This window comes from Drosophila melanogaster, chromosome X (genome assembly GCF_000001215.4).
Source record: "Drosophila melanogaster chromosome X".
Taxonomy (NCBI): Eukaryota; Metazoa; Arthropoda; class Insecta; order Diptera; family Drosophilidae; genus Drosophila; species Drosophila melanogaster.
Window position 1 is genome coordinate 20501348 of NC_004354.4, and position 27968 is coordinate 20529315.

At 41.7% G+C, this 27968-nt stretch overlaps 4 protein-coding genes across 8 annotated transcripts in view, besides 4 other annotated features; 2 read left to right on the forward strand and 2 right to left on the reverse strand.

Annotated features, from left to right (window-relative positions):
* Nucleotides 1–9347, reverse strand: part of RhoGAP19D (Rho GTPase activating protein at 19D) — a 40740-nt gene extending 31393 nt beyond the window's left edge. For all 4 annotated transcript variants that reach the window (NM_001169338.2, NM_001258851.1, NM_001298567.1 and 1 more), the window contains exons 1-2: nt 9172–9347; nt 8019–8120 (exon numbers count right to left, since the gene is read on the reverse strand). The gene's annotated coding sequence lies outside the window, so the exon portion shown is untranslated. The remainder of the gene's footprint in view (nt 1–8018; nt 8121–9171) is intronic.
* Nucleotides 2833–4295: a mobile genetic element.
* An 849-nt stretch (nt 9348–10196) lies between the features above and the next one.
* On the forward strand, nt 10197–14481 carry CG1812 (uncharacterized protein). Its single transcript, NM_134553.3, has 4 exons — nt 10197–10740; nt 11555–12404; nt 12484–12843; nt 13007–14481. Exons 1-4 carry the CDS (start codon nt 10561–10563, stop codon nt 13465–13467), a joined length of 1851 nt encoding a protein of 616 aa, NP_608397.1. The 5' UTR covers nt 10197–10560; the 3' UTR covers nt 13468–14481.
* Nucleotides 14482–14560: 79 nt separating this feature from the next.
* On the reverse strand, nt 14561–23581 carry Tak1 (TGF-beta activated kinase 1). 2 transcript variants are annotated; one of them, NM_079356.3, is made up of 8 exons: nt 22552–23581; nt 21712–22011; nt 21158–21473; nt 20917–21098; nt 20281–20694; nt 19877–19925; nt 15312–15775; nt 14561–15196 (listed from the first exon to the last, which is right to left on the reverse strand). In NM_079356.3, exons 1-8 carry the CDS (start codon nt 22618–22620, stop codon nt 14954–14956), a joined length of 2037 nt encoding a protein of 678 aa, NP_524080.1. In that variant the 5' UTR covers nt 22621–23581; the 3' UTR covers nt 14561–14953. The 2 variants fall into 2 exon arrangements, with proteins under 2 accessions (NP_524080.1, NP_001285498.1); NM_001298569.1 differs by lacking the exons at nt 19877–19925; nt 20281–20694; nt 20917–21098; ... (1 more) ...; nt 21712–22011; nt 22552–23581 and adding an exon at nt 16352–16901.
* A 971-nt stretch (nt 23582–24552) lies between these two features.
* Nucleotides 24553–24729: a mobile genetic element.
* Nucleotides 24730–25614: 885 nt separating this feature from the next.
* Nucleotides 25615–26090: a mobile genetic element.
* A 193-nt stretch (nt 26091–26283) lies between these two features.
* CG42579 (uncharacterized protein) lies at nt 26284–26696 on the forward strand. The gene has a single exon (NM_001169339.2). The coding sequence runs from the start codon at nt 26318–26320 to the stop codon at nt 26615–26617; it is 300 nt and encodes a 99-aa protein (NP_001162810.1). The 5' UTR covers nt 26284–26317; the 3' UTR covers nt 26618–26696.
* Nucleotides 26697–26811: 115 nt separating this feature from the next.
* Nucleotides 26812–26892: a mobile genetic element.
* Nucleotides 26893–27968: the final 1076 nt, after the last annotated feature.

Here is a 27968-nt window from a genome sequence, read left to right on the forward strand (position 1 = left end):
CAGGAGCTGCAACTTCAAGGCTCCTTAACTTGTCATTGTTGTTGTTCTTGTTGTTGTTATTATTGTTATCTGTCGCATCCTCCGCAAAAGTCGTTACATTGCGAAAGTAGCGAAGACTGAGGGATTCGGATAGAAAGGAAGAACGAGCGAGAGGCAATGAGAGAGGGAGGAGAGCAGAAAACCCTGCAGAAGAAACGGAAATTGCACACATAAAGAGATGTTCCCTTTCTTTCGCACCCTGCACTATCCCGCTCCCACCAAGCCAAGTTCAAGTATGCACTCAAAAAAAGTCTACATGTCATAAGAAACTCGCTTTTGAGATACACAATCCGTTTGGGTTGACAGTCAATACTAGCAATTAAACGCGAATTTTTCAGTATCGGTAGAGCAGCATATACATATTTTGCCTGTCATATATGATAAAAAACCATAGTTCAATCGCGCACAAACAAAGCAATGAATGATTAGATTCTGCAATATGCTTTGGCAACTTGTTTCCCTAGAACTCCGCTGCCACTTGATATGATTCAACTTTGATTAGATTGCAACAAAGTGTGCCGTGTGCCTAAACGAATTATTTTCCACTGTGCAGCGAGAGTTTTTCCCTACTTCACTGCAATAGATGCGAATGCAATTGGCAAAAGCTTTTATCTATTGATTCATTTAAACGCAATTTCCTGTGCGCTCCAAGGGGCATCTGAGCAGAGGGACGAGGAAGGAAATCAAGTTATCTGCAAGATGCAATCCTCGCAGAGTGAATGCAATCTACTTTGCTGAAATCGAATTGAGATTATTGAATGAGGTGGGAAGGCGGAATGAGCTAAATGACTCAATCGAAATTCCCCAACATTAACTTTCGATCTAATGCTGCGAACATTACGTTTCATTCTCATAAATCCAACTATGAATTGCTAGCTACAATGGGTAACAATGTACTAGTTAGTTGTGCTCTGGAAAACTCATTCATAATTCCTTTCGCTTTTGTACTTTCATTCACTCGCGGGAATTACGCGACTCGCCTCCTTGGGCGTGGAGCTTTTCCCCTTCTCCGCCACCTAGTAGCTAGCACACACACACACACCCCCCCCCTTTCACCGAATTTTCCAAGCGCGGTGCTCTTGACAATGCCGATCGATATTTGACTGCCCTGCAGCTGTGCTTGCCGCCTTTTGTTGTTGCTGCTACCGTCGCTCGTTGTCACCGGTGAGCATTAACAGTTAACAGGGGCGTCTACTGCCGCCGTTAACCATGCACTGAGCGAAAATGTAAGGGAGAAAGCAGCTCCTCAGCGGCTTGCAGCGCAGTGCAACTCGGAAAACATGCGACTAAAGTTTACGTCAGTACTTTCGGCGTTGAAAGCATCTCATTCTAGAGCACTAATACAAATTTCATTGGTAGTAATGGAACTTGTCATGCGTTAGAAAACGAAGTGAAGAACTGCATGGGCGTGGCTTAAAATCCTTTGAAAGTATCTGAAAGCATGCTATAAATAAAAATAAACTACTGGCTACTTATTTGAAACTATTGTAGTTGACTAAGATTAAGTTGCCCTTCGAAACTAATTCAATTGCGATTTGATCTAAAAAATAAAACAAAGTGTTTAAATGTATGCTAGAGACTAAACTTAACATCAACAAATTTAGTAGCATACTTTCCGGAACCTGATTTATGTTGCTGTTTTTTACACTGCACACCTGGGCTGCTTTGTGACTTTGGTCGCTGTAGTCAAGTGCTGTCCTCCAACGCATTTGCGTTCTGTTGTTCTCTGCTATCGCCCAATGCTACTTCACACCCCGTTCCCCCTCACCGCCGCTGCTTCACCCCCACCGTTTCCACGATACTCTGTTTGTTCAGTTTGTCTGAGTGTTGTACTTTTTTGTTTTTCGTATGCCCTAAAAAAGTCATTTGATTCTATGTGCTTTGAGACCAGGTTGGTGGTTGCCACTTCCTCTAAAATTGGCAATTATTTGTTAAAGCTAATATCATTTTTACTATTAATTATTCGAGTTTAACAAATGCTACTCATGCAACAAATATAACAACTTATTCAAAACATTGGAAAAAAGTACTTTTTCGTAAATCCCTTTTTCGTATCGACCATCTATATGCCTGAAATACACTCTTTGGGAGTTAATGGTAGTGTATTCGAAAAGCTTTCTTACACGATAGCTCAGGCACGGCTGTTGTTTTTCCCTGTGCTGCCGCCTTGCTTTATGATAAGAGGAAACGGCTGGCAGGCAGAAAGCACAGATAGCACATAGCCGCCCACTCAGCGCCCGTCGCACGTGTCGAAAGCACCCACCACCCAGTCTACGGAGGCCAAAGCCAGGCAACCCACCCAACGACCCGGCAACCCGAACCACCTAAATCAGAGGCCAGAGATAAAATGACAGCAGCAGCAGGGCCACAATCATCAGGATAATCACAACGCTCGAGTTGATAATGGCGACGTTGATGAGTCTCTGAAGCTGAGTTGAATCTGGATTCCGGCTACACGTTAATAAATACCCAGATGCAGTTACTTATAAACGGAACGGACTTTCAGCTGGATGGATGATTAATAATGGAATGTGTATATTCATTTCAGAATTCATTTACGCGTTCACTTCAGTTTTAATTCGTACGTATATTCACTTAGGACTTCATTTGCCAATATTCATTTTAGAATTTATTGCGTTCATTTCAGTATTCATTCGTATATTCATTTAAGACTTCAATTGCCAATTCACCATAGAATTTATTTGTATATTCATTCAATTTTTAACTTGTTCGTTTATAACACATTTGAGTTTGACTATCAAAGCTAAAGAAACTTGCTGTTTTTGTCCAGTGCACTATGGTCCAGAATTCGTTTTTTTTGGCATAAAGTCTAAATTTTTATGTCAATATATCGTCCTCTAGCAATTATTTTCTAATAGAAAATTGATCATAGAAATAAAAACCAAAAACAAAATTGACCGAAAGCTTCACTAAATCGTTTTATGAGCTTTTAAAGTTGAAGTTTTAAACAGCTGATTGAGAGAATGCAATTCCCGCCAAATTATTTGTTTACTTTTGCACGTAGTACGATCGTTAATACGCATCCAAAAATTATAGTAAAATATGGAAAATAAATGTCAAGGTATGATGTTTTTAACGTATATATGTAATATATGTGTAGTTGTACTGTTTTTATGTTGTGTGACATCCAATTTATGTGTATTTTAACAGAAAATTCTAACGTGTCCCCTGTGTTTCGTGGAGTATAACTAATTTTCTGACAATTTCTGACAAAAGTTAAAAACGTCAGTTTGTACCTTTAACTATTGTCTTTCACGGTAAAGTAATATCTTTTGCCCATTTTTGCTCGTTTTCTTAAAAATTTGATTTTATATAGGCAAGTTCGAGTTCTCACATAGCGACCTCCTGGACATTTGGAGGCGTAACAATAGACAAATAAGTTATGTTTCAGATTACGTTTATTCCGCAATCAACAACAATAATCAGGAATCGAAAAAGACAGAAGAGATTGACAAAAAAATAGTAAATTTTAAATTATTTATTAAAAAAAAACTGCCCGAGTGTAACAGACAACTAGACCGATTTATTTCCAAACATACCAAGTGGATGGCGTCTAAGATAACAATTGTTGTTAGTGATTTTTAAAACTCCAATATACCCCAGCAAATGGGACGCCGAAACTTATCGGATATCAAATCAATAATTCGGCGTTGGTTCCACTTGGATGCCTAGGCGAAAATGCGAGTGAAGCCCGGAATAAACTTTACAAAAGGGACCGATTATCACATGCAAGGAAAAATAGTCGGATCAATACGATGAGCGATATTTTCCACAGAGCTATTGATTCCTCGGACCCACTATTATCAACAATATGTTTAAAAGAAAGAGAGAGAAAAAATAGGAAAAAACCACTTCCGAAGGCAGTAATAAGTCTTTTGGAAATACAGTCTAGTCTTAAACCTGATCCATCAGACAAAATATTGGACTCACATTCTGATTCTGATTCGAGTTCAGATTCGGAAAATTATAATGTTGAGCTAGAAGAAGAAGAGGGCGATTATTTTTAAAACAATAATGTACACACTTTTATTAAAAAAAAAAAAAAAAAATGAAATTTCGTTGACTCCTGAGTCATACCAGTAGTTAATATGGGAGGCAAGAGAGGGCGTGGTCGCACAGACTTCAAATTTTGTGTGCAAACTATTTGTGGTTTAAAAACAAAATGTACAAAGTTTCAAGTCTGTAGCTCAATTTTTAGACTTTATGCCAAAAAAATCGAATTCTGGACCACAGTGCAGTGCCACAATGTCTGTCTGGTGACGGACTGCTTCCTGCTGCATTTCCTTGTCGACTCTTCCGGCCTATGGCTTTTCGATTGGGGCGTGAAATGTAATCACAAGGTGGACAAAGCCCAATCACCAGGCACCCTTTTACCAGCGGAGGCACCTGAGTAATGCGAGGACACACGGAAGGTGTCCGATTCACCCGACGCTGGTACCCAGATAAGTGGTAAACAAGCCAATCCCCAAATCCCAATCAGAGTGCTCCCCCCGCCCCCTTCCAGTTCCACTTCAATTTCCATAGCCATTCGTTCGAATACGAATGCGAATTCTCGTTACCCCTGCAATTTGCTTGCTCAATTCATTTTTCAAGTACTGCCCGTCTGTTTCTGCAATTGGCTTTAGTTTGCTTTCGGCCAGGCGGCGATGATAAGGCAAAGCAAAGACAATTGTGCCAATGACGACGATTTCAATATGTTTGCACTTCCCATTTGTCCGTCAATATCAATATCAATATGAATATTAAAATAAATACTAATTCAGAGCGATGTACCAGTTCGTTTTGACACAATTTTTTTTTTTTTTTTTTTTACTCTGCAAAGGGAGATGATTGGGACGATCGCTCATGTAGCCCCAGAGGTATAGGGTTCCAAGTGCTTTGATTTGATGTAAATAACAACCCATACAAATCTACTTCAATATGATTTGCTAATGTCAATACTTTGGTCAGCTAATATCTTGTGGCCCCCAAGCAAATGTTCTTATAGAATGCCAGCCAAGTGCCTGCATCGGCAAGCGATAAAATATGTTAAATATTTTGTGTAACGCTCGGCGGCGAGTTGTTCTTGTTGGCCCCCATTTCCGGTTTTGGAGGAAAAAGGGGGCGGCACTGGGCGGTAACTCGTTTACTCAACCAAATTCGATTGCTTTCCGTCGCACTTGTTATTTCTCCGCCGCAGTTTCATTTTCACGTTCAGCAGTTTTGCCATTTCATTAGAAACCTATGTACATATGTACATACATACTAACATCTTCTGTTATCGCAAAGCGAGAAGAACAAGAGCTCGAAGCCCGAAGACAGTGAATAATAATAAGCGACGACCTTGGCATTCTTTTTTCGAGCAACAACAAATCTGGAGTAGGGCAAAACGAAAAATAAAATAAGTGCAGTGATAGCGTAGCATTTGCATAATCGGCACTGATTTTGGCTATTGGGTGTGGGAGTGGGACTTTCGCATCGATCGCCAATTATGTAGGGGAGTGGGGGGGAGGGGGAGAGAGAGTTACTTGTAATACTCATTGCCTCTATCAAGCAACTTAAATGGAGAGCATTATTCTGATCTCATCTGTGTGACATTAGTTATGTCATCTCTGTGTTTTCGCCGCCGCTTTCTCGTCATGCGACAGCAACCACGGCAACAACAACAAGTCTTTTAATTCTAGTACTTAAATTGTATAACGTTGTAATTTTCACGCGACTTGCAACAAAGCCAAACAAAGCAACAAAACGAACAATGGCCAGTCGTTGACAAATGTTTGAGCTTAATTAACCGACGACCACCAGCAACAACAAGTGACTAATAGATTGCAAAAAAAAAAATAAATAAAACGAAAAAAATGGCTAAATAAATATGTTAAATCGAAGTGCATGGCTCATGGGGTGTTGCAAAACTCGAATTGCATGACATAAAAGTGAAAAAGACGAGAGATGTAAATTGATTGCTTTTTACGCATATGCTATTTTGCAGAGCCTCACAATCTGATGTTCCGGGTGACCACTGTACAGGTAATGTGAAGCCTCCCTCGACAACGCTCTTCCCTTGAACTCTAATCCCCTCGCGTTGGCCACCCAGATCCTATCTGCCCCTGACTTCCATTCTCTTTGTACATACATACACACATATACACATACACATACATATGCATGTATTTATGTATATTGCGCGGCTTTTTTTGGGTGCAGTAATTGCAGTGCATTTAATTTCCCATCCCGAACGTGGCCGCCTTGAAACCACGACCAAAACAAAAACAAAAGCAGCAGCAACAGCAATGAGCACACGAAAAGAGTCAACAAAAATATTGTAATAAAAAAGAAGGTTAATCAAGCGGCTTGGCTGCGAACCGAGTTCGTTTCCCCCACTTTGGGTTAAGGCGGCTCGTGCTCGGGCCGCTGCCAATAGGCTTAGAGTTGAGGCAGAAGGTGAAGACAGCGGTTCCCAGGCCCCCAGCCACGTCCCTACACTGAGAGAAAGGGCTGGGCCACTTTACTTCGCATTACAAATAAGAGGAGGTGAGATGGCGAGAAAGGTTTAGATTACGATTGCCAAGTCTCAATATAGTTATTTAAATGAATCGCATATATTTTTTGAAGTTCTATGCTTAGTTTTTTTTTTTTTTAATAATAATTAAACACGTCCGAACTCGATTTCCTTTCAGTTTCGAGCTCGAGATTTTAAAGAACCCCATTGGAACCCTATTTTTTAGCAAATAAGTGAGCAAAGTTCATAGAGCATTTGTTTCTGCGCGTGTAACTTCAAGGTTTTATGTAATTTTAGTTTGTTGCTGTTTTTTTTTTACTCGCCCCTTTGGTTTTTTTTTTTTTACTTTTGCTTCTTGCGTGTTGACCAAGACACAAAAAAAAAATTGGAAAACAAAATACAAAATAACATTAGCCCATGGAGAGGCAATAACAGTAACAGTAACCAAAGTCCGGCGCATAAAGTTGAGTTTTCTTACAATTCGTGATTCGGTCCGAGTTCGAGCTCGGGCTGGAAATGCCCGTTATTATTGGCCGGCATTCGCAGGGGGCAGAAACACGTAATGGATTTAACTATTGTTGCAATAATTGCCAATTGGGCAACGTAATTCTTTGCTCATTATACATAATTATCTATTGACTTTTACCATTTGCAGCAGAGGTGCGTGTGCTCCGATTGTTCATGTCTTTATTTGCCCATTGTCCTCAAGTTAGGGGCAATGTCAACGAAGTTAAGTGGCAAAATAGTAAAACAGTAGAGGAAATGGGTAAAAAGTTGGCCGAAAGTGCCCGATAATTCCACTGCGAAATGGGAAATTTTAAACCAGCTGAGTATTGATTGCAAATTACGGAGGTTTCACGAAAATTATCCTGCAATTTTTAAGTGGGCGCTATATGGCAATATCGTTATAGCCAGCAAATACTGCGGTAATTTGGGAATAATTTCAGAAATTAAGTAATTTATTCCTGTTGATTACTTTTTTTAATATTCTTTAATATTCTTCAATGTGACAGGGGTTTTAAAGTTCGAAAAAGGTTAAATCCCTTCAAACGCAATCGTTTGACTGTTAAGGGCTACAATTCTTGTAAATGAAAATTTATTGCACTTATTTATCAAAAAATAAAAAATAATTCAGAAGTTTTAAGAATGAACACATTTTTTTATTCGCCTAATTTCTTGCGTTGTCTCTGTGAATTCTGCAGAAGAATTCTCCGCAGAGAGGAAATGAGAGAAAGAGGTCCAGTAGAAGAGAGAAGGGAGTCTGGTGGTACGTAAACAAAAAAAAAACCTAAAAAGCAGGAAGACAACTTTCGCTGCTGGCATACAACGGAAAATGGAAGACGTGAAAGATGGGAACAGAGCAAGAGAGCAATAAAGAGAGTGCACAAAATGGGCCGAAAAGTGCCGATTCTTCAATTGTTATACTGTTTAGATTTACACAACATTTTTATAAAATAAACAAAAAGCCTATGATACTTACCAAAAACCAGGAAGATTTTCTTCTCCCTTTCTGACGATTTTCTTTTAAACTTTTTTGTTGCTTCCTTTTTGTATATTTATGATTTCGTTTTAATTTTGCAAACTAGAAAAAACACAACAAAAACGGTGTGGAGCTGATAAGGCGATTTATTGTTTGTTTATTTAAGGACATTCCTCAATTCTTTCCCATTCTTTCCTCTCTTTTCTTTTCCTTCTTCTTCTTATCAATGAAATGTGAGTCAGTGGCAGCCAAAAAATCAGCAGTAACGGTCAAAATAATAGCACTTCAAAGGGCATTCTACCGTTAACTACCGATAACTCAAGAAAAGTAGAAAGGAGTGCACTCTTTTACTTTCGTGACATAAGATTGATTATTTTACTTTAAAGATACTAAAATGTTTGTTATTTTTAACAAATTTTAATTGTCAGTAAACGCGATGCTATTGATACTATTATCGTAACCGTAACTGTGTTTTTATGTTTTTTCTTGTGGACTTTTTTGTTTTGCTTTATTTTTTGGGTTCTACATGCTGCCGACGCCGCAGTTGGCGTCGCTGCTGGCAGTTTCCTCATGTGGCGCGCACACACGCACATACCGCACACAAAAACACACTCACACACACCTACACGACTTCATTTCTTTTTCATTTCTTTTCCTTCCTTTCGTAATTGCTCCGCTTTTTTGCTTCTTCTTTAAGGTTGCAGAGTGCGGGAAAGAGAAAGGAAGAAAAAGAAACAGCGCGACAATTTTCATTTGGGCCTGTGCAAAAAAACCACAAATACAGAGTAAAAATCTTTATTTCATGCACGTTGCATTTTGCACTCCAATTGTTGTTGCCGCTTCAGCTTCTGCTTCTTCTTCGCCATTTGACTGTTGCTTTCTTTCGTTGCTTCTGTTGTTGTGGTTGTTGTTTTTGGCGTCGTCGGCGGCGGCGAGCAATAAACTAATTACTTTAACTAGCGAACAACCAAAATGTTTGCCGAATTCGTTGTGTGTTTTTCTTCGCCTTGCATCGATCCTTGTATTTTTTGGAACGCCTTGCACACATTCATCGCTTGCTTTTTACTTTTTTATTACACTTTTCGCCTTTTTCTTTTCACAAAAAAAAAATTTGACGCCACACGTTTGTTGTTGTGGTTGCGCCAGCACTTACGCTGCTTTAATTACTAATGATTCACAATACAATCAAGCGATCGCGCGCGCACCGTCTGCACTTTCGGCCAAATTACAATTAATTAGTTGTGTATTTTACTCTACTTCTTGTTTTACTTGCTCCGCTTTCCACTCGATTTCGTCCGATGTGATTTTCGAGTGACCAGACCAGTCGAGTAGAGGTGGAATACGGCCGATGCCACGCAGGCTATCGATGTTTTCATGCCTGGACGTATGTCGATACTTTGCAGCAGCTTATCGGCTTATGCTGCGATATCACCACTGGACGAAACTTTGGCCATTAGTTAACACTGGAGACTATAGATATTGTGAGAAAAAAAATTAAATACAATTTTTTTACCTGCTAGCCTGCACTTTATTCTGAAATATTTGCAGTGAATAGATACAGCACGCTGAATAAATGTTGGTCCAAGAATGGAACGCGTATTTTTAAGAGTGTATTTGAACTCACCCACACTAATATCATAGTGTATTAATTTAAATATATATTTATATAATATATAATACTTAATTAGATATCTTTTCTCGTATCAAAATTATTTGCGGATCCGAAAAACATTTTCTAACAAGAAACAACTGCCTAACGTGAAATACTTCAATGTCTCTGATAAGATTGACTTTTTTAAAGAAATTAATTAATTATTCTTTTAGTATTAATATTTCTGCCTAAAGTTAACGTAAGCTATCTTACTAAGCTAAACTAAGTAACTAACATAGACTTATTTTGGTGCAAATTTAACAATTTCATTTTTAAATGCTACCATATCAATGTTAAAGGGGAAATTCGCGAGCTTTTGACTTCAAAAGCTAGCATTCTCTTATAAAAACCTTTTAAATTGCATACTCACCCGTCTCCCAATTAAAAGCACCCAGGAATACGGGTATATATATGAAATTTGAAAATATAATTTTAAACGATCGCGCTCCGCAATCGATAGCTAAATGCGCATCACTAGCGGTGCTAGCCGACTTGGCAGTTCAAACGTCAAGAGAAGAAACGTCAAAAACGCGAAAAGTAAAAAGTCGCAAGAGGGAAAAGAAGCAAAGAGGTAGCAACAAGCAAAGAAATCGCACGCGAAACTTTTTTCTCTGCCAGTGTTTAGCAATAATTTAGCTAATTTCGTGCGTATATTTGTCGTAGAACGGTTCATAGTTCGCCAAATAACGGTTTGTAGACAGCTGGCCGCGAGTGTAAACAGAACGTGCTGCCCTCTCGCTCGCACTCGCACTCGCGCACCAGAAGCTCGGTCATCTCAAGAATTTCTTATCAGACGGATTCCCCAACCTTGGGACCACATAGGTTAACATATATATAGGTTAATAGCCCGCTCTAATCTTTGGTCCGTTCCGAGAGAGTACAGCGAACAGCATGGCAGCGACGCCAGCGCCAGCAGTGACGCCGGCAGCGACAGCAACGTCGGCTGCGGCCAAAATTCCTGTGAATCCCGTGTCCCCCGAGGAGGAGACCCTTCTGCGGGGCCTCAACAAGCTGCGCAACGAGGAGAAACTCACGGACGTCACTCTGATCGTCGAGGAGCACCGATTCAAGGTAGGACCCCACCCACACCATTATAGATCCGAGCAATAGCTACATGGAACAGCCCCATCTGTGGATCTGCTTCAGAGATCGTGCCACATCTGTGGGATCAGCTGAGCTACGAGCGGTTACGTCTAGCCTCATGGACACGGCACATCGGCGAAGGCGGATGAAGTTGGGTTGCACAAGTTTGGCTCCCAGAGTGCGCATAGCAAGTATGCATAGATTATCTTTCAGAGCAACTTGGTTGTGATTAGGCTAGGTTAGTTACGACAATACCTTCAATGGCCTGCGCATAGGACAAATAGAAATCGCACTAAACCGGATTGCTCGCATCCTAAACTCGGCGGTTTGGCAGTTTGGCTAGTTGGCCAGTTGGCCATTTGGCCATTTTGCGAGCTCGTGTTAATTATATATCGGAAACCACGAAAGCATAAGGTGACTAGTTATAGGGTTAGAGTGGCAAGTGGTAGGCGAATCGATAATCGTGGCCAGCAAAAAAGCTCATCTTTACTTTCTCTTGCTAATAATACAAATACGAAAACAAATTCGCGACACAAATTGATGTGTTTCGGCCGATGACGCATTTTCATCGCGCTACCTATGAATATTTAGGGATTCCCGGAATCAGACTCATATATTCAGATACATACATAAATCCAGAAAATTCATAGAAATGTTTTATGATACAGATTTTCAGAAATCTGATTTCAAATGTTTTCAAAAATAACATGGGGAATATCAGCGTTTTTCGTTACACTTATTACACTTATAGTAACATTTTTCCCCAAGTAATCGAACGAAATACGTAATCCCAACTTTGCAGGCTCACCGCGTCGTCCTGGCAGCCAGCAGTGACTACTTTTGCGCCATGTTCGCCGACTGTGCCATGATTGAGTCGCGTAAGGACGAGATAAATCTCTACGGTATTAAAGCCAGGGCCATGGGCTCGATCATTGACTACATATACACATCGATGCTGGAACTGAACTACGATAACATCGAGGAGATCCTGGCGGCAGCCACGCACGTCCAGGTGCGCGAGGTGATTGACCGATGCACGATCTTTCTGGGCGCAAAGATCGAGATGGAAAACTGCCTGGCCATTGCGGGAATGGCCGATATCTATGGAATTATGGACTTATCCGAACGGGCCTACCGCTATATGTGCGCTCACTTTGAGGAGTTCGCGACCACATCGGACTTTAAAGAAATGAAGGTGGACCAGCTGCGCTTCATCCTCAGCAGCAACTATCCCATTGACGTGGCCGAGCAGGATCTGGTGCGTCTGGTATGCAGCTTTGCGATCGAACAACAGCTGAATGAGAGCGCTTTGGGGGATCTGCTGAGGCTGATCAAATGGCAACACATTAGCTATAAGTCCGTGGACGAACTGAGGAACATGAACTGCTCGCTGGATAAGGGAAAACAGCTGCCACTGCCTACCAGCTACTACAACCGAATAAAACAGGAGCACATGGGGCACCTACTCAACGGAGTGGTGTCCCTGAAGGATCAGTCACTGCCACAGGGACCAACAAACATGCGGGGCATGGAGCTGTGTCTGCTGAAGATCGGGGGCTTCGAGTGGAACGGCCTGACCAATGTAATAATGTGCTTTTCGCCAAAGAAAATGAATTGGTATGAGTTGACCGCCATTCCGCACATCGATCAGTGTAAGTGTTCGGATTCGAATTAGGATACATTCGTATTATATCATTGTACAGACAATATACATGTTCCATTGCATTCCAGGCAACTTTGGCACGGCCGTACTGAACAACAAACTGTTCATCGTGGGCGGAGCGTACGATGTCTTTTTGAAGGAGTACATCCATCCCTTTGGCTTCTGCTACTGTCCGCTAAGGAATACATGGATGACCATAGCACCCATTCAGCAGGATCGCTGCCGTTTCTCGTTGAACGCAGTGGGCACTCAGCATCTGTATGCGGTGGGCGGCATTCTGGACGATGATAACGAAGAAGCCCTGCGCATGATCTCCAACGTGGAGCGCTACGATATCGCCAAGAATGTATGGACCTATATGCCTAGTCTGCAGGAGAATCGCAGTCAGCATGCCGGCGTCGTTGTGGGCGATAAGCTTTACATCTCTGGTGTGTTTTCAATGCAATGCAAAAAAAAAAAACAGCTTGTAAACGATGCAGCGCTACGCACTAAATTAAAGTTGCCGAAAGTGTTCATGCATAGTTCACAATGAGCGAAAGGCGTTCGTTTTTAAGCCCCTTAAATTACTGAACTTTCTTTCTTATTTAACAGGTGGCGTCCACTTGGCCAACATACTGGCAAGCATGTGGGTATTCGACACAAAGACGGAAGTCTGGCAGGAGCTGGCCTCGATGCCCACGCCCTGTTGTGACCACGTTTTGGTGGCGGTGGATAATCGCATCTATGCCTGCGGCGGATGGCACGAGAGTTTGACGGAATGGCGGGTTCTGGTGGAGCACATATATGCCTATGATATTGAGACTAACACGTGGAGCGTGGAGACCAAGATACCGGCCCCCAAGTTCTACACCGGCGTGACCGCGATGGGCAGAACAATATTCTTTGTGGGCGGACTGGACTCCACGGAGTCGATTGATCGGGCCAGTGCGGAAACAATGGCCTACGACTTGGATACCAAGGAATGGTGGCACGAAAAGGACTCGTGGGACTCGCCCAACGATGTGTGGGAATCAACCTGCGTGGCCATCTATGTGCCCAATTGTGATGCCTAACTCTCTGCAAGTCTCTGCAAGCCTCCGCCTCCATCTCCATCTCCATCCTATCCGTATCGAATTTAGCGATTCTCATGATATTTTTATATATACTATGTGTAGCTAGCGTAGACCTATGTACATGCGAGATTTTGTGATGACTGCAGTAACGAAAATGTGCCAAGCACGGAAATGAAACATGTAAAGACCGCATATGCCTTAATTTCGCTCTCGAACGAATACACAGACAATGGTAAATTATTAAATAACTTTTAATTAACTTGTATAAACCGCATATGCCTTCATTTCTCACTTGATTGATAAGTCAGAGCTCGAAAAATAGGATTTATTTGTGTGGCTGAGACCCTTCTTTAATTGCCATGCATAGTTCATCCATAAGCAAACATAATGTATAAAAATGGCAGATACTTGTCATTCATGTGTTTGAAAATGCAGTCACTTTTTTGAAGAATGAAAAAGCAAACATTTTAGAGCTATGTTGTGATAAAATTAAGTAAATTTAACGAAGCATAATGTTTATAAAGAATTAGCATTCACTGCGTCGAAAGGCATACACCCACCACCTTTATGATTTATATCGAATTTGTTAAACTTGACCAATTACGGCCAATTCATTTTGCACATACTTGCTATTAAGTTATTTCGTAGAGTTCTTTACGCAAAAAAAAAACCTTTTTTACGAGCTCTGATAATAGAGTGTAAAATATGTAGAACATGTACTTAATTTGTATAAACTAGAAAAAGTTCGTTCCTAATTCTGGACTGTCCTTCTTCGTCGAAGCTAAATCACTCATTCATTCATATATCAATTTTTTTTTTCAACATCCCCATTTAAGTAAACATTAAAAGTAGTATTTTCTTGCGATTCTGAGACAAGGACACTGCCTAATTTATTGCACTAAAACGTTCTTCGTTGAATTGACGATAAATGGAAGGACTTTCTAGGCTTACATTTTGTATATAGAATTTATTACTCAGTATTTAAGGTCGTCGGCAATAAATAGAATTCTAAATCGATGTGATTTCAGTACGTTTTTCTTTGTATTGAATTTGGATTACTACATTTCCATGTAATAAAAAAGGGCTCCAGTTTGTTTGTCGTTGCTTTCGATGGTTTTTATATTTTTTTGGTCTACTCCTTGTCAGCTTCCTCGAACAGATACATGTGCTAATGCTAAGTGTGTTTTAAGCTTAATCATAATATTAAAACCTAAACGAAGCTTGCGAGACTGCTAATGGATCGAAACAATTGTTCGCTAAATTAAAAGAAACACGGACTGAATACGCTTAGACTTAAACAAAAAACGATTACAACGAAATAGTCATAGATATAGAAATAAACAAAGTGCTATGGTTAATCGTACAGATACAGACTACGAATATTGGATTACAGATTACAGATAACATATAACATATTGCGGATTAAAGTAGAGTACTAGCCTATAAGACATAGAGAGTCGATCGATCGAATCGGCAGCGCACGAGACTACGCATTGTGATGCGGTGGGATGACCACCCAGCCTTCTTCCACGGACTCAGAGCCTCCGCACACCGATCCGGGCAGCAGTCCACAGCCCTCATCCTGCAGGAAATGCATAGGCGGATGTGAGTGTGGATGCTGAAGCTGATTTGGATGCGGATGAGGATGAGGTTGCGGATGATGGCCGGCCGCAAGTTGGCGTGAAGCGTACTGCTGCTGCAGATTGTTGTAAAGACTCTGAAGACCCTCCTGAGTAAATATGAAACAAATTCACAGATATTATATTTTTGTAAGGTCATTTTATGGAGTTAATAAAAAGGTTTGAGAACTTCGATTCTGAGAGGAAATAATGAGCTAAGCTCACCTTGTCCTTCATCTTGCGCAGAAGCTCCTGCTTCTGTTCGCGCTCGGTTCGGTCCATCTGCACGATGAGCTTGTCCTTGAAGTCCTGCGCGTAGTAGAGGTTCGTGTCGACGCTCAGGTACTCCTTGGCCATGTGTCGGTGGTCCCGGTAGATGAGCTGCGATTCGGCATCGTTGGGTATCGGCGGCTCTGGCTGGAGCTCCGGATCAAGAATCTCGGCCAGTGACTGTTCGGTGCCGTCGTTCTCATCCTCGTCGGGATCCACGTCGACGTCCAACGAGTTGACAATCTCCTGCTCATGCTCTTGCTCCTGCAGCTCCTCATCTCTTGCTTGCCAACCATTCGCATGGCTCAGCAGTCCGTTCGAGTGGGCGTGGATGCCGCCGTTGTTGTTGGACAGATCCGTGGTCATCATCACCGGCTTGGTGTCCGTCACCGTGAGTCGTTCGCGGCCATCGCTCTTTGCTGCAATGACAATTCCGTTGATATTAAGCATATTAATAGCGTATAGTATAGAATAGTAGTGCCAATTTAGATTCAGATTTGAATAAGATAGTTTCAACCATACACTTCGGAAATGATTTAGTTCAAATCCAACTAGTACTACTCTTATGCGATTAGTGTTGAACTTGAAACTGAACTTCGACAGCCTCGAACGCTAATAAATATTTTATTTAGCACAATCGCAGCATCTTTAAGATAGTCGATTACTTCCTTCGGGCTTTATGTATATGGAAAATAAACGGCTTTGTGCCATTCATATCAGACTTCCAAATAAATGGCTATTCAAACGAATTTCCCTTTAACTGCTAACCAAAACATAATATTTACCTAAATGTATCAAAGCAAATTGAAATATATGCATCAATATATAAATCTATGAAGTGTCGCAAAGCAGTGCACGTTTTCAATAAATACTAAGTATTCGAATTACTGAAAAAAAAAAACTAAGAGTCCGAAGGAAATACAATCAACTTAAGAGCAACTTCTGCCAGATTAGAGGATCCTCCAAAGGATGCGTGTTTGCGATCGATCACCTACTATATATAATCCAACAACTGTGCAGATCGCTGGTCTGTTTGGTGTTGATCAGGGCGCGTGTGTCGCACATCTTGGGATTGCAGGATTTTTGTGGTGCCACTGTGGCTATATGGAAGATGGCATCGGAAGATGCTCCACACTCCAACACACTCAACAGTATGCGAATGAAAATCGTTTACATTGTTTGTACCCGCACTCTGGCACTTTTCTTTTCTCCGCCGCTGATTTTCTTGCGATGGATGACGTGTTTTCCGCACACACAACTCAGTTCAGTTCAGTTCTGCTTCAGATCTGCTCGCTATTTTCCACCGAACAACACTTTTTTTTTTCCTATTTTGTTGCTTTCGATTCGGGGGGAAAACAAACCGCAAACAAATCGCGAAAATGTTGTGGAAATCTCATTCGCAAACGGGCGGTTTCGACGCTTTTTTAGGGGGCATTTCCTGGCCAAACGCGAGGTTCGTTTCGGCCAAGTTCCGCGGCAAAGTACGCTGCAGACGATCCCGATCACTCCGGAACATTTCGCGTACCACTCAATATCGCACGGCTCTCGGACGCACACTGAGGCCAAAGCCGAGACGTCCACATCCACATCCACGTCCGCCGTAGAGCAAACAAACGCGCCAATTCTCGCGCCGGGGATTGCCTTCTAAACGCTCCGCAGATGTGGCAAGATCGCTCGTATTTGGTCGGCACCGCCGGGGGAATTCGGTGTGTCGGAGGTTATATACTATATACGGAGGCCCCGATGACGATGACGCGGCCAGAACGCAAATCCGTGGCATCATTCCCACTCGGCGGGGCGGAAAACGACCCAAGATGTGCGGGTTAAGTGGTTTCTTTGCCTGGGACACGCAGTTAGCAATCGGTGGCAATCGGTGGTGGTGGATGAGTCATTTGGCGAATTGATTTGAAAAACGTTTTCGAAAACCGCACTCGGTGACTCAGCATTTACAGGTACAGGTACCAATTACAGGCGATTGCAATACATTCGAAATACTACAATGTACAAAGTTTTCGAAAATATATGCCTATCCTATTAAAAATGCATGTATCTGAACAGTTTGAATCGGCTACTGTAGCGAATGACTCACCAAAACCTGGTCATGTTATTATCGAAAATACAGGCATTGGATTGGATCATTGGGCAAGATGCTATCATTTCGCTAGATGATAGAAACCATTTATGGTCGCAGGAAAAACTAGTTTTCCATCTACAGTATAGTTCGTAAGTCACCCTCCTGATAAAATATAACCCTTTCGAGCGAGATCCCCGATAAATAGACAACAACCCACCCACCAAATTCCATGACGAACCAAAAGTCAATGAAGATTCATTCAAATTCGATGCGGCGAACATCGATCGAAATCGGTGATTAATGCAGTTGGCATCTGCAGTTGGGAAATCTCAGGGGAGTAGGGCGCGCACGTAAAACGGAATAATTACCCTGCACTGAAAGAAAATATTAGTTCCGAAGAAAATAGCGAAAGGATATGGGTTAAATGCTGGCCTTGAAATGGATGATTTTTTTTTTTTTTTTTGCAAATCCCATTTTCATTTAGATTGTTACTACTACTCAAGGTGAAGATAGAATTTATTACTGGCTTTTAGGACGCTTCCCAGCCCATTTCTTGCTGTGTATTCGATTCTGACGCAGCCGGCGAACTTCGAGAGCATCGAGAGCCAAAAAGTATCTCGGACTCGACCGTTGATGCATTTACTATTTACACATTGCCAGCGTACATGTACATGGGCTCCATATACCATGTGTCAGATACAAATCCTATATAGCATATACTATATGCTTATATGTATGTACGAGTTCTGGGCAATATATGGCATATAGTATGAGCATATGGCATCTATGTGCATATGTAAGTCGGAGATCTCCGACCGTCTGTGTCAACCGAGAGCCAAGTGAGATTTGCCCGCTCGATTCGACGGCTCCCACCGATTATACAAATCGGTAACATCGTCCCGCACATATGTACATATATCCGCTATATGCCCCGATCTATATATAAGTTCTACGATCTGCCATTTGTGTGTATGTGCGCCATATAGACGAAATCGAAATAAAAGTGAGATTATTGCCGGGTGAGTCATGTTTCGCGTTTCGCTGGGGCTGATGCTCAAAAGTCCGTGGCGATCGCATCGTCATGTGTGCGTTCCTTTATTTCTACATATATCTGCTGCTCCGATCTCCCCGAGCACCACCCCTTGCCAACCGCCCCCCCCCCCCCCATTATCACCCTGCTGTTGTTGTTTATGCTCGCCGGGCAGCAGCGACGGAGCATGCCTTCGGCTATAAATCTGTCCCAAAATTGCCAGGCTAACAAATTACAAATTATTTAATTGTGCAGCGAAATTGTGTGCAACTATTTGGGGCCGCTACCGTGGAATATCCGCGGGTATATCGGTTTCTGTGCAAATCCGTTTACGTTTCTTACACTTCTAATGCATTCGTATATGCTTTTTTGATGGAAACTATGGTAAAAACTACGTAAAAAAGGCTAGATCATGAAATTTAGCGAAGGAATAGTATTAAATGGGTCTTATATTTATGCGCTGCATTTTCTTTTCTTTCATAGCTAATGAAAGCAATCTGCTGTTTGTAAACATCTGAATTTAAAAATAGGCTAGATTCATGGCTAAGCAATTCCCGATCTATCCCAACTATGTACGCCCCACAGCATTGCGAGATCCCATTCCTAATCCCATCCAATCCGATCCGTTCCGATCCGAATGAGCGCACTAAATATTTATAATTTATATGGCCGCACAGCCAGACCATTGACAATTGAATAATGTTCAAAAGATTCCTTGTGCATTCGCAAGTACATATGTACATACATACATAATGCAAAAACACCGCGGCGTCCAATTAAACTAGCATTGGGCAATGCGCGGGACAGGGATGGTGAGTGCATTGTTTACACTGGGCGAAAATGCGTCACCTGCGGCTATTTTGGCGGGAGCCGAAATCGAACAGCTGTCGTGCCACAGAAGTGGACACAATGCGTCAAGCTGGGACGCTCTAGTAAAAGTGACCTGCGGCAATAGAGTCGAAACTCGGATACCCTAGTTCCACGATTTAAGTGAGTCTATTCAAAGAGTTCTTAATACATGAGTATGATCACTTTGACAGTATTCGAATTATTCTTTGCGTTCCCAATACGAATTCGTCAAATTCATGTCGTAGGCGCTATTATGTCTAGCAGGATTCGAAGTAGTTATACAATAGTGTCTATTACTAATGTTTCACAAATAAGATAGCATAGCATATTCAATTGATAAAATCACTACGGAATATTTTTGCAACTAAGACGTTTCCTTTGGGCATTCAAAAATATTGTTCTTATTAAATGCTATTATATAAAAACCGGACCACGCCATTGTGTCTCTGAACGACGGCAAAGTGCGTGTGATTCATGCCAGACGAAGGAAAACGGTCGGAAAACAAACGGACAGCAGGTGGGTTCATAGACGTATGCAAGATCAGACATTATCGATGGCAAACTCACCGTTCGTGCTGCTGCTGCTGCTTTCGCTGGGACTCAGATCAAAGCCATTCTGGAGGAAAAAGATCGTGGGTAACTATTACTAATTGCTCAACATGTTACATCTACAAGTTATTGGTGTTTTTGGGAACAATTTCGACAATTCTCAATGCTAAATTACTATTCATTTACAACTTATGGTTTTTGGCCCGTTGTATCCTTTTATGCTATTAAATTAATCTTACTGCCAAGGCTATGTGTACACATTAAATTAGATCTATATTAATTTAGATCTATACACTTCGGAATATAAACAAACATAATTTGCATTCAAGATCAATACTTAAAGATAAAAAAAACACTAGTGAGAGCATCAAATGTTCCCAATAACACCAATAGCACCAAGAACATAATAGCGCAAGACGTACCGCCTCCACGTCGAGGGTGAGCTGCTCCATGGGCTTGCAGGCCATCAGGATCATGCCGTTCCGGATCGTTTCGAGGCGCTGAGTGGCCTCAGCCGACGAGGTGAGGTTGAAGCTATCGTTCCGGCTCTCGTTGCTCTCCTCCTCGGGAATCGCGTCCCAGCGATTGGTGACCATATAGAATAGCGGATTATTGTCCAGTTGGCCCGAGTTCGTCGGCGTGATGTCCGATGATGTTGATGAGGTATTTTCGGTCATTGAGCTAGTCGTTGTTTTTGATATTGCTATCGCGTTCACATTGGCGTTGGCCGCCGTTGTCGGTGTTAACTGTGTGGACGAGGGGCTCAGTTCCCCCTCCTGCGAACTGAGGCTATCCGGTTGAGCGGCCACCGTGCCGTCGCTCTCTTTGGTGACAATCTGCGAGCAGTTCAAGGATCAAGAGTTAGCAATGTGTGGCAAAGGAAAATAACGCAAAAGTGATGTTATCCGTATAGGGTAATGATTGCATTTAGTGCCAAACAATATCGAATTTAAATTAGGTTTTAAAGACGGGCAGAGTAAAAGAACGCTTTCCTCAATAGATAAAAACACCAATTGACTCTTTTACAATTGTGTATTGACCCAATAAAGCTGTCTCACCTGTTGATTAACAAACGTGTATTCCAGGGCCTTGTCCGCCCCCGTATAGTCCTTGACGATCTCGTGCATAACGCCCACTATGTACTGCATCGACGGGCGATCCTCGGGCACCGTTTTCCAGCAGGCGGTCATCAGGTCCTCGATGCGCTTGGGGCAAGTGGTCAGCAGCGGCGGGCGTTCACCTGCGAGGAGCACAGATCTCGATAAGCTCGATGGAAAAAGAGTGAATTGGAGGACGCACCCTTGTAGATCTTCCACTGGATGGTGTAGGCATTGTCGATGCCTTTAAAGGGCTGCTTCCTGGACAGAACCTCCCATAGAACAATGGCCCAGCTAAAAATGTCACACTTCTCCGTATACTTGGAGCCTTCGAAGACCTCGGGCGCCATCCAAGCGGCACTGCCGCGATTGTTGGTCATCATGGTCGACTTGTCCGCCACCGTGCCGAAGTCGCATATCTTCAGATTGCGTCCCTTGTTGGTCAAGAGCAGGTTCAGCGGCTTCACGTCGCGATGTATTAGTGGTTTTGGCGTCATGGCATGCAAATATGCCAGACCCTAGAGAGGAAAACAAATGGAAATGTAATTAGGGCTAAACTTTAAACAAATTACTATTATTTTAATTCTGGTTATGCGGAATAGCTATTGAAATTGTTTAAGTAATCATGCAAGCAATGTGAATTACCACAATCCATTTGAGTCATTATTTCACCAGATAATTTCAACGAATTGGATGGAAAGCGCTACGGGGTTGAGCCCTACGTTATAACCGCCCCGCCCCTCGACGACGACCTACCTCTGCACATTGGCGCGCCCAGCTCATGGCGTGGGCCAGAGAATATGCCGGCTTCACCTTGCCGTGAAGGAAGTTGTGCAGCGATCCACCTTCGGCGAACTCCATTATCAGGTAGGTGGCCTGCTGGTACGAGGATATCCCGTGCAGAGCGATGATGTTCGGGTGCTTCACGCGCGACAACTGCTTCACCTCCTTCTCGATGTCCTTCTGCTCGGCGCTGGCGAAGAACTCCTTGACGGCAACCAGCTTGTCGCGCCAAACGGCCTTGCAGACCACTCCGTAGGACCCATGGCCGACTTTCTGCGGGGAAAAAGATTATTAGATCTGATTCAACAGTTGTACCCTCCTTGTGCAAAACTCCTCAATACTAATTACGTTATACACCTTGGTCTAACACAGTTTGAATTGACTTCAAGTAGAACACACGAACGCATTGTGATGGGTAAATTTGAAATTCGTTTCTTATCAAACTGATAAGATCGTATCGTTAATAAATATGCTGATATTTGTATACAGTCTGTAGTTTGTTTTAATAAGTTTGAAACGAAATCCTAAAACGAATGTAAGCATTTAGGAATGCGTAAGTTTAAAATATAAAACCTTTCTTGGGTTTTTTAACAGAGCTGTTACAAAGCATACACTTTTAAAACGAAAAAATAACCGTTTATAGATTAAAACATGCTTTTTGAAAGTGCGATAATCGTCTGACTAACTAAGAATGAGTACTTGCTCTGCCCTAAATGGTATATGATTACTGGTTGTTTATCGTTTCAAGATTGCGTATACGTATACACCAATAGGAGCTCTAGACTTTGGGTATATTCCGTTTGGTATGCACACCTCTCTTAGTGTTATCTCACTGAAGTCCACATAGGCTGCCTGCAGTGCGTCCAGCGATGCTGTGGCCATCTCCGTGGAACGCTAAGTATCCTGGTGTTCTCTACTTGCTTTTCAGATGCAGCTTTTGTTTGTCAGTGTTTTGGCTTACAAATGAGTACTAGTTTACCAGTTGCAGTTGCATTTGGCGCCGCTGATTACCAGATTTAAAGTTCTCTTCAACTGTCCAAGTATGCCACCGATTCCTTGCCTTAAGGCTCTCTTCTATGGTGTCCAGGTGGTGCGCTATTTTGGTAGAATTACCGGGATTTCGCCTTTTTAGTGGCTACGATTCCGTGGGTTCCCGATTTCATTGCTGGCTAACTGTGCCTTTGGTTCCCTCTTGGGGACAGAGTTTTCGGAATCTTTGCAAGATCTAGACCTGGATTCATCATAAAGTTTCTTGCCTTTGTATAGATTGCGACTGACAACTTTTACCACGTCATTTTGCTAAGATATGGTGTGTTTCGCAGTTCCCAGGAGACTTCAGATGTTATCTAGATTCCTCAGCTGCAGGTTCCTGGACAAAGTGGTGCGTGATGCCAACCCTAGTGGATCGGTTTCCGTGCTCAGCCGATTTCCCAGACACCGCGGTCTCCGTGTCCTTTGTAGTCTGCCTGGTTCCACCACTCGTGCTACCGGTAGACTTCTCCAGGCGAAGATGATTGCTGTGCAGGACTGGGACTGGAACTGTGGGGTAGAATGAGCAGGCGGTTGACAGCAAGAAGGTGGCTAGAAGAGGGGGGCACGAGTTTATATCGACCAGCGGAGAGGGCCCAGTGCGCACATCACATCCTGGCCGGGATTCCTCCGGATTCCGGGCTCAATGCTTGAACAGATGGCGTCTGCATCGGACGCTGCCTTGGCGGGTTCTTGCGTTCTTCGCTGTAGATATACGCCGTACTTTTCAAGTACAAACTTGTTTTTTTTTTAATAATTTAACAAGACCGTCATCGATACATTAGTGCCAGATATCGGGCGCAAGGTACGTCGATATTTTTGCCTAGCACAGTGTGGACTCGCCGATAACGATAACATTGGTATTTGTATTTTTAATTCCAGCGACATCAATGGATCTATCCACTTAAAAGATACTTATTATTTGTGTGACATATTTTCAAAAATTAGGCATCAATTTAATTTTTACACCCGAGATACCAATACTCCCAATAAAAATAGTGATGCCATCTCGTCAGAGGAGCTGTGTCGCCCTCTGGCGCTTTGCATGCGTCTCGGGGTACCTATTACCTCCGATAGATGGCGCCAGTACATCCCATTTCGAGAGTTTTCAATCGTTGTTGTATTTTTAAAACGATAAGATAGATCTATTTAATTCTCTCTACCCGCCCATTTCCTCTGGCAACTCCAGTTGTTGTTAAGACATTTTGTAGTAAAAATCCACACGAATTTCAAAAATCCACCAACAAGTGCGAAGATGTACTTATATTGTGTAACGGCTTGTCACCTTTCTCAATGCATCATAAAAGTCCATCCTGTTTGCCCAGCTTTTTGTTCGTAATAATACACGGAATACACGCGTCTATAAGCTTTTCGACCTTGCTCTCTAGGTGTGGAATCCAAAACTGCTGTTGTATAGAATGTACGGTTTGTTCTGGTTTGCATAATGTCCGAATCCATGAGCTTCGTTTATAATCTTACGTTCGATTATTTTAGGTACAATAAGCAAATCATTTCCTTTGACAAACATGAATAAAACTCCTCCCTTCAGTTTAAGGTCATTGTAAGGTCGTTCTTCCAATATCGTGCGTATGAAATGACATTTCTTTCACTTTATACGTAAGCCGAACTTCGCTGATTCTAATAGCACCAACTTTAGTTTCTTAATACATTCGTCATTCGTCTGTCCATATATTATAATATCATCCATATAGAGTTGTAGAATGTCTCGGGAATATGTGGTTTATAAATCTTATAAATGCCGCAGTAGAATTGCAGGAAATCGACACAGGGAAGCAATCCTTGAGAACCATGCTGTTTAATTGGCGATAGTCCTATACAGATTCTGTAAGTGCCGTACTTTTTTCTTCACTACGACAGTTCTACTGGCGAAGCTTGAAGTAGATGGTCAATCGATTTCTTCTTTTAACCAGTCATCGACTTGTTTTTTAACGGCTTTGGCTTTAACTGGCGGATGTCGACTTGGTTGATGACGAAACGTCTTAATTTTCTCATCCGGCACAATTGGAGGTTGGATGATATTCGTCTATCAGCTTCCGTATCATAGGTGCAAATTGGGGAGGAGCATTCACATTACTTTCAGTGCAAACATAATCGTGAATACTTATCTGGTTAATGTTAGCTACCTCAGGCCAAGCTGATAACGACACAAAACGTAAACCCATTTACATCCAGTGTAAATTGAAACTTCGATAGAAAATCGTATCCAATGCACTTCCATCACCTTCCATTTTTTCATCCGCCACCACGATGAAGTTTTGAACAGTCTCCATATCGTCTATTTGAACATCTCCAGCGAAAACTCCCAGAGGCAACGTGGCCGCCTTGCCCAGGCCACGCAACAAAGAACGACATGGACTTAGCACAACATCTTTTTGCCTCATGTACACCGAGTACATCACAACCGTAACATCAGCACCCGTGTCAACCCAGCAAGCAACTTCAATACCATTTAGTATAATCCTTTACCAATTGCACCAATTTCCAACCAACTGACTGCGGGCAACTTGTTGATATATGCACATATATGCACACAGCACCACACTTAAAGCACTTCGTTCCAGCATTGCAATCTTTCTTCATGTGTTCAGACGATCCACAATTGAAGCAACGAGCCGTCTTTTTATTGTTGTTATAATGCTGTTGCTGAATTTAAATTAGATTTTAAATTAGTAGCGCATTTAATTTATGAGTAATTATTAAAGTCCCGCTCGCATTTCGCTGATATGAATATCTTGTTATGATCTTTTTTTAATATCTTTGCTTTTTCTTCGGTAGTATTGACAAATTATACATATTTATACCGTTTACTCGTAGAGTAAAAGGATATACTAGATTCGTTGAAAAATATGTAACAGACAGAAGAAAGCCTTTTGCGACCATACAAAGTATATATATTCTTGATCAGGATCAATAGCCAAGTCGATCTGGCCATAACCGTCTGTCCGTCAGTCCGTATGAACGCCGAGATCTCAGGAACTATATAAAGCTAGAAGGGTGAGATTCAGCATTCAGATTCCAGAGACAAAGACGCAGCTCAAGTTTGTTGACCCATGTTGCCACGCCCATTCTAACGCCCACAAGCCTCACAAAACTGTGTTGATATTTTTTTCACATTTTTATTAGTCTTGTGAATTTCTATCGATTTGCGATAGACGGTCACGCCCACACTTTGGAATAATTTTTGAGTTTTTTCTTATTTTATTACCCAATGTCTATCGATTTCTCAAAAAAAAATTATGAAATATCTCGTTCGCATTCACACTAGCTGCGTAAAGGGTATCTGATGGTCGGTGAACTTGACTGACAGGATTACCTTCCAAACTAGAAAATTTCGTCTTTTAACTGAGAGAAAGAAACAAATTAGGTCTGTTCTGATATAAAATGAAGCATTTTAAAATTCAAATTGATTTTCGATCAAGTTGGCTATGCTTTCTTTTGTCATAATATTTCGTTTTGCCGGAATATTTAGTTCACTTTCGTTTCACTACTTGACTGAGAAACAACATCCAGAGCACAATCTAATTCAGAAATGGAAGAGGAGTCGAGCGCGAAAGCAAATCCAATTGGAAACAACGAGTCTTTGATGACAGAGGATCCTGAGCAGCCGAGTGGATCGAAGGAGGGTTCGCAGTCCTCAGGGGCTTCTTCATCGACAACTGAAGCTTCATTGAATACGATAAATGTGACTACCCAGAAGAAGCGTTCGCAGTTCCAGCGCATTTATGAGAAACTAGAGGACCTGGAAAGGCAGATGGATCAGTATGAGCAAATGAATGAGCTATTCATTCATCTACTGGCTACAATCCAAGAAGAACTAGAAACAATATAGTATATCCAATTTCTGTTAGCCTATTTCCAAAATACCAATGTATTATCGAATGGTTCAAGTGTTGACGCATAAATATATTATGAGCATCCCATTTAAGGAGCTTTAATTAACACATTTTCTCTTTTGCATTTACTTTTTATAACAGTTAATCGTAGAGTTAAAGGGTACACTAGTTTTCCTATTTCATTCACAAATATCTATTGATATCCCAGAAAAATGATAAAACTTAGCGTTCGCATTTCCACCAGCTGAGTAACGGGTATCTGATAGTCGGGTAAGTGTCTCTTGTTTTAATTTAAAAACTTTAGTAAATTCCTTATTCGATCCTAACACCAAGTTACAAGTTAAGCCCTTGCAGATGGAATATCAATTGAGTACCTTGGATGAGTATCCAGAACACCTGGCAGCCGATGACCAATGTCCACAGCTGGAACTGTTTTGTTTTTCTTAAGCTTTACCAGCGGAACTGCAGGTATGACCAGAAGCCCCTGGAGGCACCAGCGCATTGCAGCCGAGGCACTGCTCCAATGAACTTCAAATGGGCTAAATGATTGACAGTGGAAGTAGACCAGAAATCCAAGGAGTTCAGAGCATTAGAGATACAAGTTGCCTGTTTTCAGAACCATGGAAGAATGGAGTACTATGTTCTTTCTACCTGTATGTTATATTTTAGATACCAGGAGACGGCAAACACTCGTTACTATAGCAATCATTTGAATGGCCATTTTGAGAATAGAACACCGGCATCCCAGTGTCAACTGGACCATGGACACTTCGCCCAATTGCTGAAACTAATCTCATGTTGGAGCAAATCAATCCCCCGGTGCCAACAATGAGTTTCGGCGTGAATCTTCTGTGAATAAATCAAATTCTTCAACACATTTATCAAATGTTTTTTCTTTAAAAGTGACCTTTGCTAAATTATAAAAATGTATAAAAGAAAGGAATCTTGAGACGCCTTCTAATAGGTTTTTTTTTTGAAAATGTATCGGAATGTTTTAAATATTATACCTTTTGTAACTTATGATTCATGCATATTTGGTATATTTGTTGTATTTTTATTGTATTCGTGTTTCGGAATTAGCATCCCGTAAGTGACGGGAATTCGCAATTTCGCAAGATTTCAATCTGTTTTTCGGTTTTTTTCTGTTCGATTGCGAAATCTTAGGATCCATATTATTTGTATATCCCAAGTTCTTTTGGGGCAATTAAAGTAAAAGCTTGCTGGAGAATTCAAACGCATCGAGATGCGAGTGTGTGGGTGAGGGGCTGTAAGTCGTTTTTATTTAATTACACGCAGACAGAGGGCAGCGCAGGAAAAAGGACATTTGAAGCGTTGTACATAAATGAA

Coding starts and splice junctions, on each gene's coding strand:
- CG1812 (NM_134553.3), top strand. CDS start 10,561: ATGGCAGCGACGCCAGCGCCAGCAGTGACGCCGGCAGCGACAGCAACG. Junction 12,405..12,483: donor CATTCCGCACATCGATCAGT/GTAAGTGTTCGG, acceptor ATTGCATTCCAG/GCAACTTTGGCACGGCCGTA. Junction 12,844..13,006: donor CGATAAGCTTTACATCTCTG/GTGTGTTTTCAA, acceptor CTTATTTAACAG/GTGGCGTCCACTTGGCCAAC.
- Tak1 (NM_079356.3), bottom strand. CDS start 22,620: ATGGCCACAGCATCGCTGGACGCACTGCAGGCAGCCTATGTGGACTTC. Junction 19,926..20,280: donor TCACCCTCGACGTGGAGGCG/GTACGTCTTGCG, acceptor TTTTTCCTCCAG/AATGGCTTTGATCTGAGTCC. Junction 15,197..15,311: donor TGCGCAAGATGAAGGACAAG/GTGAGCTTAGCT, acceptor ATATTTACTCAG/GAGGGTCTTCAGAGTCTTTA.
- CG42579 (NM_001169339.2), top strand. CDS start 26,318: ATGGAAGAGGAGTCGAGCGCGAAAGCAAATCCAATTGGAAACAACGAG.